At 41.1% G+C, this 13768-nt stretch overlaps 1 protein-coding gene across 1 annotated transcript; it reads right to left on the bottom strand.

The window, feature by feature from the left end:
• Nucleotides 1-2106: 2106 nt before the first annotated feature.
• On the bottom strand, nt 2107-5722 carry LOC125532239. Its single transcript, XM_048696379.1, has 8 exons — nt 5358-5722; nt 4551-4909; nt 3945-4449; nt 3347-3424; nt 3086-3163; nt 2832-2927; nt 2668-2727; nt 2107-2560 (listed from the first exon to the last, which is right to left on the bottom strand). Exons 1-8 carry the CDS (start codon nt 5655-5657, stop codon nt 2519-2521), a joined length of 1518 nt encoding a protein of 505 aa, XP_048552336.1. The 5' UTR covers nt 5658-5722; the 3' UTR covers nt 2107-2518.
• Nucleotides 5723-13768: the final 8046 nt, after the last annotated feature.

Here is a 13768-nt window from a genome sequence, read left to right as displayed (position 1 = left end):
ACTTGAAAAAATATTGACAATATATTAAAAAAATTGAATATTTTATTTAAAAATTTTTAATCAAGCCTTTGAAAATGTTACATGTGTATAGAAAAAATGTTAATCAAGCATTTAAAATATGTTAAATGTTTATCTAAAAAATGTTGACCATGTATTCAGAAAATATTAATCTTTTATTGGAAAAAATTTAAACGTGTATTAGATATATACCTAATGAATGTACAGTGTGTGTGAAAAAAAATTAGACATAAATAAAGTTTTGAAATATTGTTAATCATGCATTTATAAAAAATTAACATGTATATAAAAAATATTTCTAATGTATACTAAAAATATTGAATATCTACTGAAAAAAGTTAACATGTGTTGAACAAAAAGAAAGCCGATGAAATCGACAAAAAGAAGGAAGAAACCAAAATAAAGGGCAAAGAAAATAAAAGAAAGAAAGAAAGAAAACCAGAGTATAACGAAGAAGGAAAGAAAAACGGAAGAAACAAAAGAAAACCAAATTTATAACTATGGAAAAAAACCAAAGAAACCGGTGAAGAAAGAAGTTAAAAAATGAAAGAAAGAAACAAAGAAAACCAATAAAAATGAAGAGGAAATAAAGAAAAGAAAAAACCACTGAAAACCGATAAATAAACGAAGAAAACAGGTGAAATACAATAAACCGGAGAAAAAGAAAGAAAAAAAGAAAACCGAAGAAAACCAGCGAAGAAATAGAGAAATACAATGACGCTGCACATATCCCCTGTTCCTTGTCTCTGAAAAAAAAAACTATCCCCTGCCCGCTCGCATGACTTCCTATAATCGCAATTTTCATTTATTCTTGGTTCCTCTACTGACTCTACAGAAAAACACTCATAGATTAATTACATCCAGCAATCTGAGGGGGGTAAAATTTGCTAGTCGTCCAAAGGTTGTAGACACCGGTGGAAGGGGTTGAAAGGAGGCGACACAGTAGAAGGCAACAAGGAGACGATTTTGAAACGAGATACACACACCTTAACCCCATCGCCAACATGAAGTATATTGGAACGGTGAAATATTTAATTGATTGATCATCGCAGCAAGCGTGCATATCCATCCAGTACACTATATCTGAAATACTTCTGATACGTCAACACTGATCCAACAATGCCCAGCCCCGATCAGAAAAAAGAGTAGCCATGGGGAAAAAACCCAATGTAAAAGAAGAGAAATGATCATACAGCGAAGATGTTACAAAACGATTCAATATAATAGATAATGTCAGAAGGTAATGGACTGTCAACAGCGAACACAAGACGATATGGTTAGATAATGTCAGAATGTAATGTGCAACTTGAATCAAGAGAGGAACCACATTATGCTTCTAGCTTGGCTTGGGATTCCCTGCTGCTGCATTCGTCGGACGTTGATGTGTATGCTTCTTGCTTGCATACATCGTTTGTTGATGATACATCGCTTTGGACCGGAAGCGGTGGTTTGATTCAGATGTAAATTCTACTGGCCTCCGAGCCTCTGATGTTTCCAAAGTTCCCTACTGATTCAGAATTTGAGCTGAAGATGAGAAATGAGCGCTCGTATTGATCGAGAATTTATAAAACTGACCATTTTACTTCCAAATCAGCTGTTCTGGTGGTTTGTTTTGACAAGTACTCACTTTGTAAAACTGACCATCTTTCTTGTCTTCATAACTGATTTCTGAATTTTCCTGATGATCGTAGTGACGTTTAAGGAAGTATTCATAGTATTACCGGAGGTAGGGGAACATCAAGTTCCAAGTGAAAATTACCTAACAAGGTAAAAACAAGCATGTACACATCCAGGCCACCCCTAACAGTCAATAAACAACAAAAACATCAACATAAAAAAGTCCCAACATATTCAAAACTTCACCGCAATACACCGGCCAAGCGCGGCGCGCGTACAGGCTAGTTGCATCTAGCACCCGCTCCACCATTTGCGCTATCGCCAGTGCGCCTACCGTCGCGTGCGCCACACTCGTTGAGTTTGATATCATTCAGTTCCAAGATTAATCTAAGCTAGCTTTCTCTGTTTCTTTATCTTCGGTGAGATGAGATGCACTGATGCAAGCAGATACAGTGTTCAACAGAGTAAATGTACACAACAAAGGCTTTCTAGGCCACTTATATAGATTGAAAAACAAACTGACACCTGAAACACAGATTTTCTTTGGGTACAATATCTAGAACCTTAAACAGAGAGAGAAACAACAGAATGATTGGTGTTCCTATCGGTAACATGAAAGCACACAGTTTTGGTTTTCCCTTTGGAATGCACCTACGGTGCATGTTAAGCGTGCCCAAAATTTGACCCCTGAAAGAGGCCACGGATATAATGTTCCTGTTCTCCAGCTCCGCTTGCTCAATAAATGCTCTTCCCCTATCTATTTACTAGAGAATTACAGTCATGCCGTTGCAACGAGGAATCCGTTGTTGTACTATCATTACAACATTACAAGTTGGTCTACACCATTAGACTCGCTAATCTGTGCACTTCAGATGGGTCTAGTCTAGGGTGGAAATGCATCGGCTCCAGAAATCATCCCCCCAAGCTTGCACGGAAAAATAACTTGTGTCAGCCAGTTAGGTCCTTGCATACACAATCATACAGATGGAACAATAACAGCATAAAAACAAAACAGAAAGATTCAATAAATACCTGCTTCAGATCATTCAACACATGGCACACCTTACTTGGCAGGCCTTCACTTCGGATGTCCTGCATGGACGAAAAAGAAAGTTCGCTCACTCAAAGGCAATCTCAGTTATTAATAAGCCGGCGTGCGGAAAGCAAAATGATCTGACCAAGATTACACATCTCACCTTCAAACCGGCAAAGGCTTTGCACATGTGAGACAGCACATCCGGGTTTTTAACATCTGCTAGTTTTCTAAGGATCACATATGGATACTTGAAAAGCTGCACAAGAAAATTGAACTTACTGTTAGAACGGACCAGGTAAATGTGTTAAAACTCAGGAGCGCATAATTAAGCATGTGTATATGCTACCACAGAGGCTTGTTATATTGAAGTATAGATTTGCTGTATTGATTCACAGAACTAGAAATGTAGCAGACCTGCAGCAGCCTTTGCTGTATTGGTAGCTCAGACAAATCAGCATCATCACGAAAATCTTCAGGGAAATCCTCACATATCTTACATCCAAAGATTTGTGTTCGACAAGTTAGCATATGTGATTCATAGTGTATAATTTATTGAATACATACCAAGTTACCAGCTAGTGGGACTCCAGTCAAACTATATAGGTAACCCTAGTGTGAGTTTTACAGAATTAGAATCCATGCTCAAAGTAAATGAGCAGGAGTGATGTGCATTACCTTGCCTGTAGCTTCTGTTATTAGCAGGAGTGATTTTAGCAGTAGACCAACAGCTTGCTTTACTTTAACAGATATTCCCTAGTAAATATAAACACGAGATATACGAAGATGTCAGTGAGATCATATATATACTACCCAGATCAACAATCATAGCCATATAAGCTGTTCAGGACCGAATGGGCTCAAAATCTACATACCTCTTGCATGACTAAATCTACAGGAGGTGGGATAAATTCATAAGATTGGACTCTATACGAAAAGCCGTAAACAAAACAGGCAATTCTGAATATCTAACCCATCTTGATGCCTTAACTAAATGGATATCTACCCAGCTGCTGATATGATCCTGACACGTTTGCATTCAGGTCTAGAATTAAATTCAGCAATAGCACAGCCTGTGTAATCCCCAGCAAGGAAGAGTGGGCAGAAGATTATCATGAACATTTTATTTGTGCAATATTACTCCAGTTTAGCAGATTTAGTCCTGGCACCTATGCTATACGGTAGTAATTTCAAGGCAACAATAAGTATAACTAAATGCATGACAGGGGCCTGGCTGAAACGAATCAAACGATGAGGGGTTGGGGTCAAGGATTACCTTTTCACTGGCGAGTAGAAAGATAAGGTAACTGTGGAATTTGGGGAGCTGCTGGCAATTTGCAGTGAAGTGAATCTTGATGAGACTGCTGATGTCAGTGAGCGCCACAGCCGCTGCATCTTCCACTTTGTTCTGCTGCACAATAATGACTGGCAGTGCTTCTTCCTCACTGAACTTGAGCGTAAGAAGGTCCCCGTCACATCCTATGAGCTCCCAGTTTATGTCGTTGCTTGAAACATCAGCAAAGGCATCGCGGCTATTCCTAGCCCAGTTGTGGATTTTCTTATCTAATGACTTCCCTATTTGCTCAACAGTACCAGTGTCCAATGTCCTTTCCACCATTTGTTGCACAGGCCTAATTCGCAGGGTCTCGGACAGCATGATCATTGTCCAATGAAATGCATCTTTTCTCTCTTTATTTTTAGTCTTATAATTTTCTGGGTTGAAATCCAGCAATTTGGTAAATATGCTAGGAAAACAGTGACGCCCCACAGTTATACCGGCACTACCATCATAGTAACAGAATGTTAGGTATGAGAAATCACAAATGAAGTGTGTCGTTTGTCTTGCATTGTAACAGAATGACAGGATCGGGGTGTTACTTACACAATTGAACCGTACCCTGAGTCGTATGAAAGGGTATGGTATGGAAGCCACTCCGGCCACTTTGGGGTCACCACATCGTTGAACAGATAGAATCTGGGATCATCATTATGACCTGCAGGTCGTGGACGGAAACCTACAAAATACAAGTCTGATTCTCTAAACAAAATCTCCACGGAATCTTTGCCACTGAGTATTTCAACAATGTGGAATGTGTCTCGGCCATCAACAATGGGCGGTGTGACTGGATGGCCCCAGAGCTTGAGCGAACATATGTCTAACATCCTTCGGCGACGCTTCATCATCATGCGGTGGAAAGACGCGTTGGTAACACCTAGTTCGATGCAAAACCTCGGTATATCCTGCAAACAAAAATATGCAATCGGTTAGTCAGATGTACAGTAATAATCACAACTAACTGTAATTATGACATGGCATGAATTAATAATGCTCAGATCGGCCAACAATGGTATAAATTAACACAAGGGGACACTTAGCAACAGAGGTCAGAGGGCAGGATAAAAACAAGGTGAAGGACATGGATAACTTGGCAGAACCACGCAACAGCGGCGAGTGAGTGGGTGAGTGAAAGGGGGAAAAGACGAACCCAAAAGATCGAGCAAACCCAAAAGAACAGACGGATTGGAAGGCGAGAATTAGACTATAGGCTAGGATACTCAAGACTAGCACCATCTGCTGCTCATCGGACGCCCCCGTCCCCCCTCCCCTGCCAGCGGATCTGTTTTATTGTTCTCCTCAACCCAACCCAAGAAGAAAGGATAAATATGCGATCAGGCCGGGAGTACGTACCTCAATGGTGATCTGGCGATGCTGGCGCGCCCGGCGCGTTGCCTCGGTTGCAGCTTCCTCCAGCTTGGCTACATCAACAACATCAGCGTTGGCGGCCAACACCTCCTCCTCCTCTGGATCCACGGCTTGCCTGGCCCTGGCGTCGCCGATGTCGGCACCGGCCTCGTCGCCCAAGGCACCATCGCCTCGGCGGACGGACGAGCGGCGAGGGCGGAGGGCACTGAGGCTGTTCTGCGGCGGCGGCGGCGGCGGCTTCTTCTTTGACAAGGGGGACCTTGACCGGGGGCTGTCCATGTCCATGTGAAGACGACGACGAAGGTTTCTTGCTGACTACTACTTCTTTTTTCCTGGGATAAGGTCGAGAATGCGACCATTATTGGGCGCCCTGGGTTTTATAGAGGTTTGAAAATACTAAAAAAGTTGGCGCTAATCAATTTGTGGGATGACAGATGGAGACATGGAGTTGGCTTATTTTGCAAAAGTAGGATGATGATATAACTAGCTGAAGCTGATTGGAGGTGGATCGTGCGTATCTTTTACCTACAACTAGCTGAAGCTGCTCCTTGCTCGAATATACGGATAGATTCCACTCCACCGTGCAATCACGCACGGGCCCCACCTGCCAGTGGCTGCGAGCCCAGTCTCTGGTGTAGTGCTGGCCGTGACGCACGCGGAGAAGCCACAACATGACAACAAGGAGGCGTCTCCCGTCCGAGCAAACCGAGGAGATGCGCTACGCCCCGTAAAATCCCGGCTGATTTACAGTTTTTGGTTCTTTTTTTTCAGAACAGGTTCGCTATATCTTACCGGTCTGTACATTTTCTACAACCGGGCCACAAAAACCGCCCATCCGCCGCTATATCTTCTATTTGCTCCATTCTTATTTGGTCCGCGTATTAGCTTTGGTCAAAGTCAAGATTTATAAAATTTGACAAAGTTTATAAACACAAAATATTAACATATACAACAACAAATCAACAACACTCGATTTATTATTGAATGTACTTTCACATTATATAGATTTGTTATGATATTGTTATCTATAAACTTGGTCAAACTTTACAAAGTTTGACTTCACTCAACTCTAATATGCAAAGTAAATAAAAACGAAGAGAGTATGCGTGAGTGTTTTAGGATTCGCCGCTCGCATAATCTCCGCCATTATCCACCTCCTTTCCTTTCTCCGACAAGAAATTATGCCCGTCTCCGCCCCTTTCTCCGGCAAGCAATGGCAGGTGCTGCTCGCGGTCATGGCGGGTCGCCACCGTGCAAGATCGCCCGCAATGACACACAGGCCGGTAGCTCCAACTGAACACCAACCCCTCCGGTCAAGGCTTGGTAATCCAAGCAGGCACGGGAGCGCCGCCGCCTCTCCCGCAGCAGTGGTCGGTCCCCTTGGGCCGACTTCAACCACCTCCACGAAGTCCTCTACCTGCACACCGTTTGATGCCGGGAGGCGGATGCACATCTCCTTGCGGGCGGAGAAAAAGGGCCGCTGACAGGCTTGCCACAACGAAGGAAGACCATGCCTACACCCACGCTTGCCGCAAGTCAGGGGAGGCGTTCTTCCTCGGCGTTGGCACCTGAGTTGGCATCCCTAATCTATGTTTAATCTATGTGTGATCTATGTTTTTAGGTATGTATGAACTCCTATGTGCTGTGAACTTTGTAGCGGGAACTCGTTTTTAAATTTATAGTATGAACTATAGCGGATATATTCTACCGGGATCTCTAGTTCCCGCAAAATCATTTTAGGATTTATACAACATTTACTAGAGTTGCTCTTACATTGTAATTGATCTGGTGCCATTTTCCGCTTTGCACTTTGATCTCTTACGGATTTTTAACATAAAAAAATCATTATTGATAGGCAAAATAAGTGCACAAACAGAGGACAATTACGCCCTTTGAAATGTTTGACTAAAAAAAACACAACCCCTCCCAAATTGGGATGAACTGCTCATACCCGCCCCTTCTTCGCGCAGAGGCCAATGACCAAACCGAGGTATTCTACATGTGTGATGTTGTTTCCATAGCCTCCACCATCGACGCCATCCTGCGAGAGAGGCTGAGGTTGACGCCTATTCCAAGATAGGCACAGGTCCAAGGGCACGGGCAGCGCATCCGTACCCGGTCTGTTGCTTGGTGACGACTTGGCAGCAGCATGAAGGGGCTACCTGCGGTGAGCAGAAACCAAGCCAGGCGTTAGGGAGCAGAAGCAGTACGGGGCCGACTGACGGAGTCGATTCTGGCATATCTCGGGTAGGGGTCCCGAGCTAGTAGCCTTGATGTGATGGTAACAGAGAAACGAGTTTTACACAGGTTCAGGCTCTCCTAAGAGATAAAACCATACATCTTGCTTGTATTGTATTGATTTGGGATGGATTACAAAGTACAATGGATCTATGATGACCCACAAGTATAGGGGATCAATTGTAGCTCTTTTCGATAAGTAAGAGTGTCGAACCCAATAAGGAGCAGAAGAAAATGACAAGTGATTTTCAGCAAGGTAATGCCTGCAAATGCTAAAATTGTAAGTAACAGAGTAGTTTGATAGCAAGATATTTTATTACGAGCAAGTAACGATAGTAGTAAGAAAAGTGCAGCAAGGTAGCCCAATCCTATTGAGGCAAAGGACAAGCCAAAACGGTCTCTTATGATAAGCAACGCGTTCTCGAGGGTACACGAGATTTTCATCTAGTCACTTTCACCATGTTGGTTTGATTTGTGTTCGCTACTTTGATAGTTTGATATGTGGGTGTGATGACCCACAAGTATAGGGGTTCAATTGTAGCTCTTTTCGATAAGTAAGAGTGTCGAACCCAACGAGGAGCAGAACAAAATGACAAGTGGTTTTCAGCAAGGTAATGTCTGCAAGTGCTGAAATTGTAACTAACATAGTAGTTTGATAGCAAGATATTTTGTAACGAGCAAGTAGCGATAGTAGTAACAAAAGTGCAGCAAGGTAACCCAATCCTTTTGAGGCAAAGTACAAGCCAAAACGGTCTCTTATAATAAGCAAATCGTTCTCGAGGGTACACGGGATTTTCATCTAGTCACTTTCATCATGTTGATTTAATTCGTGTTCGCTACTTTGATAATTTGATATGCGGGTGGACCGGTGCTTAGGTGCTATTCTTACTTGAACAAACCTCCTACTTATGATTAACCCTCCCGCAAGCATCCGCAACTACGAGAAAAGTATTAAGAATAAGTTCTAACCATAGCATTAAACTTTTGGATCCAATCAGTCCCTTACGGAATAGCGCATAAACTGGGGTTTAAGCTTTTGTCACTCTGGCAACCCATCATCTAATTGCTACTCCACAATGCATTCCCTTAGGCCCAAATATGGTGAAGTGTCATGTAGTCGACGTTCATAGCATATTGGATCTGAACATATAATCTTTCACCAAATAAACCATATAGTAATCAACTACACGATGTAATCAACACTACTAGTCACCCACAAGCACCAATCTATAGTTCCGGTAACAAGATTGAACACAAGAGATGAACTAGGGTTTGAGATGAGATGGTGCTGTTGAAGATGTTGATGGAGATTGCCCTCCCCAAGATGGGAGAGTTGTTGGTGATGATGATGATGATGACGATGATTTCCCCCTCCGGAAGGGAAGTTCCCCCGGCGGAATCGCTCCGCCGGAGGGCAAAAGTGCTCCTGCCCAAGTTCCGGCTCGAGACGGCGGTGTTCCGTCCAGAAAGTCCTCCCCTTATTTTTTTCTAGGTCAAAATAACCTATATACCAGAAGATGGGCACCAGATGTGGGCCTGGGTGAGCACAACCTACCAGGGCGCGCCTGGGCTCCCTGGCGCGCCCAGGTGGGTTGTGCCCACCTGGTGGGCCCCCTCTGGTAGTTATTTGCTCCAATATTCTTCAAATATTTCATAATAAATCTTCGTGAAGTTTCAGTTTGTTTGGAATTGTGCAGAATAGGTGGCCTGACGTAGCTTTTCCAGGTCCAGATTTCCAGCTGCCAGAATTCTCTCTCCTTGTGTATACCTTGCATATTATAAGAGAAAAGGCATTAGAATTACTCCAAAAAGCATTATTATGGATAAAAACATCATAAATAACAGTATGAAAACATGATGCAAAATGGACGTATCAACTCCCCCAAGCTTAGACCTCGCTTATCCTGAAGTGAAAAACCGAAATTGAAAAACATGTCCACATTCTTAGAGAGAGAGGTGTCGATAAAACAAAATACAGACATAGAAGCATCATGTTTATTATTACTAAAGCAACAAAATTAAACATAAGACTTTTATCATAGAACCTCTATCATAGACATCTCATCAATAAGTGACAATTCATCACACTATTGAAGTATAAAGCAAAAAAACTCTATTAAAAACCAACGAACTATGTTCTCAGTCAACTTTGCAACTACAATTCATCATCTTTTCAGGAAGGGTCGCGTATCGGAGCCTTTAGGCAAGTCCACATACTCAACCATCATATAGTCTTCTATGATTGCTAACACTCACTGCGTACACATGAGCAAAACGTTTCAACCGGACACGTAGAAAGATAGGGGCTTGTAGTTTCGCCTCCCAATGTATTCACCTCAAGGGTGATGTCAACAATAATAACTTATGCTATCTATAATCAACTAGACATATGTGCCTAGATATTTCCTCACCACATGATGCTTGCCAAAGGAGAAAAATAAAAGGAATAGAAGGAAAACTTTGACTCTTTGCATAGAAGTAAATACATAAAAGTAAAAGATAGGTCCTTCGCAGAGGGAAGCAGAGGTCGCCATGCACTTATTTGTTTATATGCTTAATCCCTTAATGCAAAAGAACATTACGTTGCATTGCCCCTTGTGATAGCGACCTTTATTATGCAGTCTGTCGCTTTTATTCTTCACCATCACAAGTTCGTGAAACGCTCAATTTTCTCTTACACTAAATAATCTCACACATTTAGAAGCAATTTTGTTGCCCTTTTGCACCGATGACAACTTACTTGAGGGATCTTGCTCAATCCCTAGGTAGGTATGGTGGACACCTGAAAATAAGATTTGGGTTTAAGGGTTTTTGGATGCACAAGTAGTATCTCTACTTAGTGCGGAATTTTTGGCTAGCAAAGGTAGGGGGCAAGCACCACATGTTGAAGGATCCACGACAATATGACTTCTGTGTGAGTATAAACAATTATAAACCATTAAGTTGTCATCCTTGTTCAACGTCAACAATTTTGGCATATAATATTTTGATGAGGGCCCACAATCACAAAAGATTTCTAGGATAGTATATTTATATGTGAATCTTCTCTTCCCTTATTAATCTTTCATGAGTTGCATCATTGACTAATGCTATGTTTGTCAATCTCTAATAAAAATTTCTACTTATACTTTTCCTTATGTGGTGTCATCACCTGCCATAAGATTAGTATATGATCTTTTTCTGATTTATTTCCTTTATTTTATTTATTTCCTTTCTTTTATTTGCAACACGAAAGTAAAGAAAGCAAAAACTCAAAGTAAACTTTATTGTATATCTTGCGCATGATTACAAGGATAGATCACTAAGAAAACTCTCAAAGAAGAAAGGATCGATCTAAAATTTTATTCATCTAAAGCAATAGATCGAACTAAAATAGTAAAAGCAAAAAGATAGTGGGATGATACGATACTGGGGCACCTCCCCCAAGCTTGGTGGAAGCCAAGGGGAGTGCCCATACCCGATACTCATTTCTCTTTCTGTGATGAAGAAGAAGGTGGTGGTGATGAAGCGATCCTATTCTTAAGGATCAAGAGATTCTCCAATCGACGGATAACGCTCCGGAGGTGGATGATATGCTCTTGATGCAAAATATTTTCACGACTGAGATACTTATTTTGTATGCGAACTATTTCAATGATGCGAAAGGCTTCAATCTCAGCAGGAGTAAGGTGAGCAAGGTAAGGTTTAAGGATATCTTCCTCTTCCTCCTCGGCTGGCAGTGCTTGTTCAAAGACCGGAGGCTGATCTATGGAAAATTCCTTGCTCTCGTCTCCCCTGGCGGCTTCCACGGGCTCTTCTCTCTTCAGCTCGATCTTCATCAACCAAGCTTCCTCTTCCACGTTGTTGGAGGAAGAAGAACACATGATGCCTGAGTCAAAAGATCTGACCGAAAACAGAAAGAAAAGAAAACAGAAGATTTCTCCACAATACGGTGATTAACAGGTTCGGGAAGTATATATAGATTTTGTATCTTGGGGGACAAGCAAACTGTAGAAAAACGGAGTCCGGAAGGTGTCCCAGGTGGGCACAACCCACCTGGGCACCCCAGACAAGACTGGCGCGCCCTGGTGTCTTGTGCCTACCAGGGTACGCTTCCTGGAAGTTTCTTATTTTCCTATTTTTCTAAATATTCCAGAACTGACAAAAAATATTTTTGCGGATTTTTCGGAGTCCGTTTACTTACCGTATCACGTACCTCCTTATTTTCACGATTCTGCAGTGTTCTAGGAGGATTCTTTTATGTGTTCTTCCAGTGTCAAAGTTTGGATAATATTACTTTCAACATTAATGGGCGTACCTAGGATATAGTGTTTTATTCTTTGCCCATTCACAACCTTCGGGTTAGTACCTTGCGCATTATTTATTTTGATGGCCCCAGACTGATAAACCTCCTCGATAACATAGGGTCCTTTCCATTTTGAGAGGAGTTTTCCTGCAAAGAATCTGAAATGAGAGTTGTACAAAAGAACATATTCTCTGACTTTAAACTCACGCTTTTGGATTCTTTTGTCATGCCATCTTTTAACTTTTTCTTTGAATAATTTTGCATTTTCATAAGCTTGGGTTCTCCATTCATCTAAAGAACTAATATCAAATAAACTGTTTTTACCAGCAAGTTTGAAATCATAATTGAGTTCTTTGATGGCCCAATATGCTTTATGTTCTAACTCAAGAGGCAAATGACAAGCTTTTCCATAAACCATTTTATAAGGAAACTTACCCATAGGATTTTTATATGATGTTCTATAAGCCCAAAGTGCATCATCTAATTTCTTAGACCATTTCTTCCTGGACCTATTAACAGTCTTTTGCAAAATTAATTTTATTTCTCTATTGCTAAGTTCAACTTGACCAGTAGACTGAGGATGATAAGGTGATGCAATTCTATGGTTAACATCATACTTGGCAAGAATTTTATGGAAAGCACGATGAATAAAGTGTGAACTACCATCAGTCATTTTATATGTAGGGACTCCAAACCTTGGGAAAATAACTTCCTTAAGCATTTTAATAGAGGTGTTGTGATTAGAACTACTGATTGGAATAGCTTCTACCCATTTAGTAACATAATCAACATCAACCAAAATATGAGTATACTGATTAGAGGAAGGAAAAGGTCCCATGTAATCAAATCCCCAAACATCAAATGGTTCAACAGCAAGTGAATAGTTCATAGGCATTACTTGGCGCTTACCGATATTACCTATTCTTTGACATTCATCACAAGATAAGACGAACTTACAGGCATCCTTGAAGAGAGTAGGCCAATAAAATCCGAATTGCAATACCTTGTGAGCAGTTCTATCTCCATCATGATGCCCTCCATAAGCTTCGGAGTGACATTTCCGTAGGATTTGTCCCTGTTCATGCTCAGGTACACAACGTCTAATAATACCATCTACTCCTTTATAAAGATGCGGGTCATCGCAAAAGTAATGTTTTAAATCATAGAAGATTTTTTTCTAAGCTAGGTGGTAAATATTTAACAACAATGTAATTAGCATAGTCAGCATACCAAGGAGTACTATGAGCAACATTTATTGCAGCTAACTGCTCATCAGGAAAACCATCATCAATAGGTAGTGGGTCATCAGGCACATTTTCAAGCCTAGATAAATTATCAGCTATGGGGTTCTCAGCTCCTTTTCTATCAATGATATGTAAATCAAATTCTTGTAACAAGAGAACCCGTCGAATAAGTCTAGGTTTAGCATCTTTATTTTCTATAAGATATTTAATAGCAGCATGATCGGTGTTAACAATTACTTTGGAATCAACAATATAAGGTCTAAACTTATCACAAGCAAACACCATTGCTAAGAATTCTTTTTCAGTAGTAGCATAATTTCGTTGAGCACTGTCTCTAGAGTTTTACTAGCATAATGAATAACATTCAGTTTCTTATCAGCTCTTTGTCCTAGAACAACACCAACAACATAATCGCTAGCATCACACATAATTTCAAAAGGCAAGTCCAATTAGGTGGTTGAACAATAGGTGTAGAAATTAAGGCTTTGTTGAGTGTTTCAAAGGCTTCTAAACAATCGTCATAAAAAACAAAAGGAATATCCTTTTTCAAAAGGTTCGTAAGAGGCCTAGAAATTTTAGAAAAGTCTTTGATAAATCTCCTATAGAAACCAGCATGACCTAAGAAACTA

This window comes from Triticum urartu, unplaced genomic scaffold, assembly GCF_003073215.2.
Source record: "Triticum urartu cultivar G1812 unplaced genomic scaffold, Tu2.1 TuUngrouped_contig_9461, whole genome shotgun sequence".
NCBI lineage: Eukaryota > Viridiplantae > Streptophyta > Magnoliopsida > Poales > Poaceae > Triticum > Triticum urartu.
This window is presented reverse-complemented; position numbering and strand designations above follow the sequence as displayed.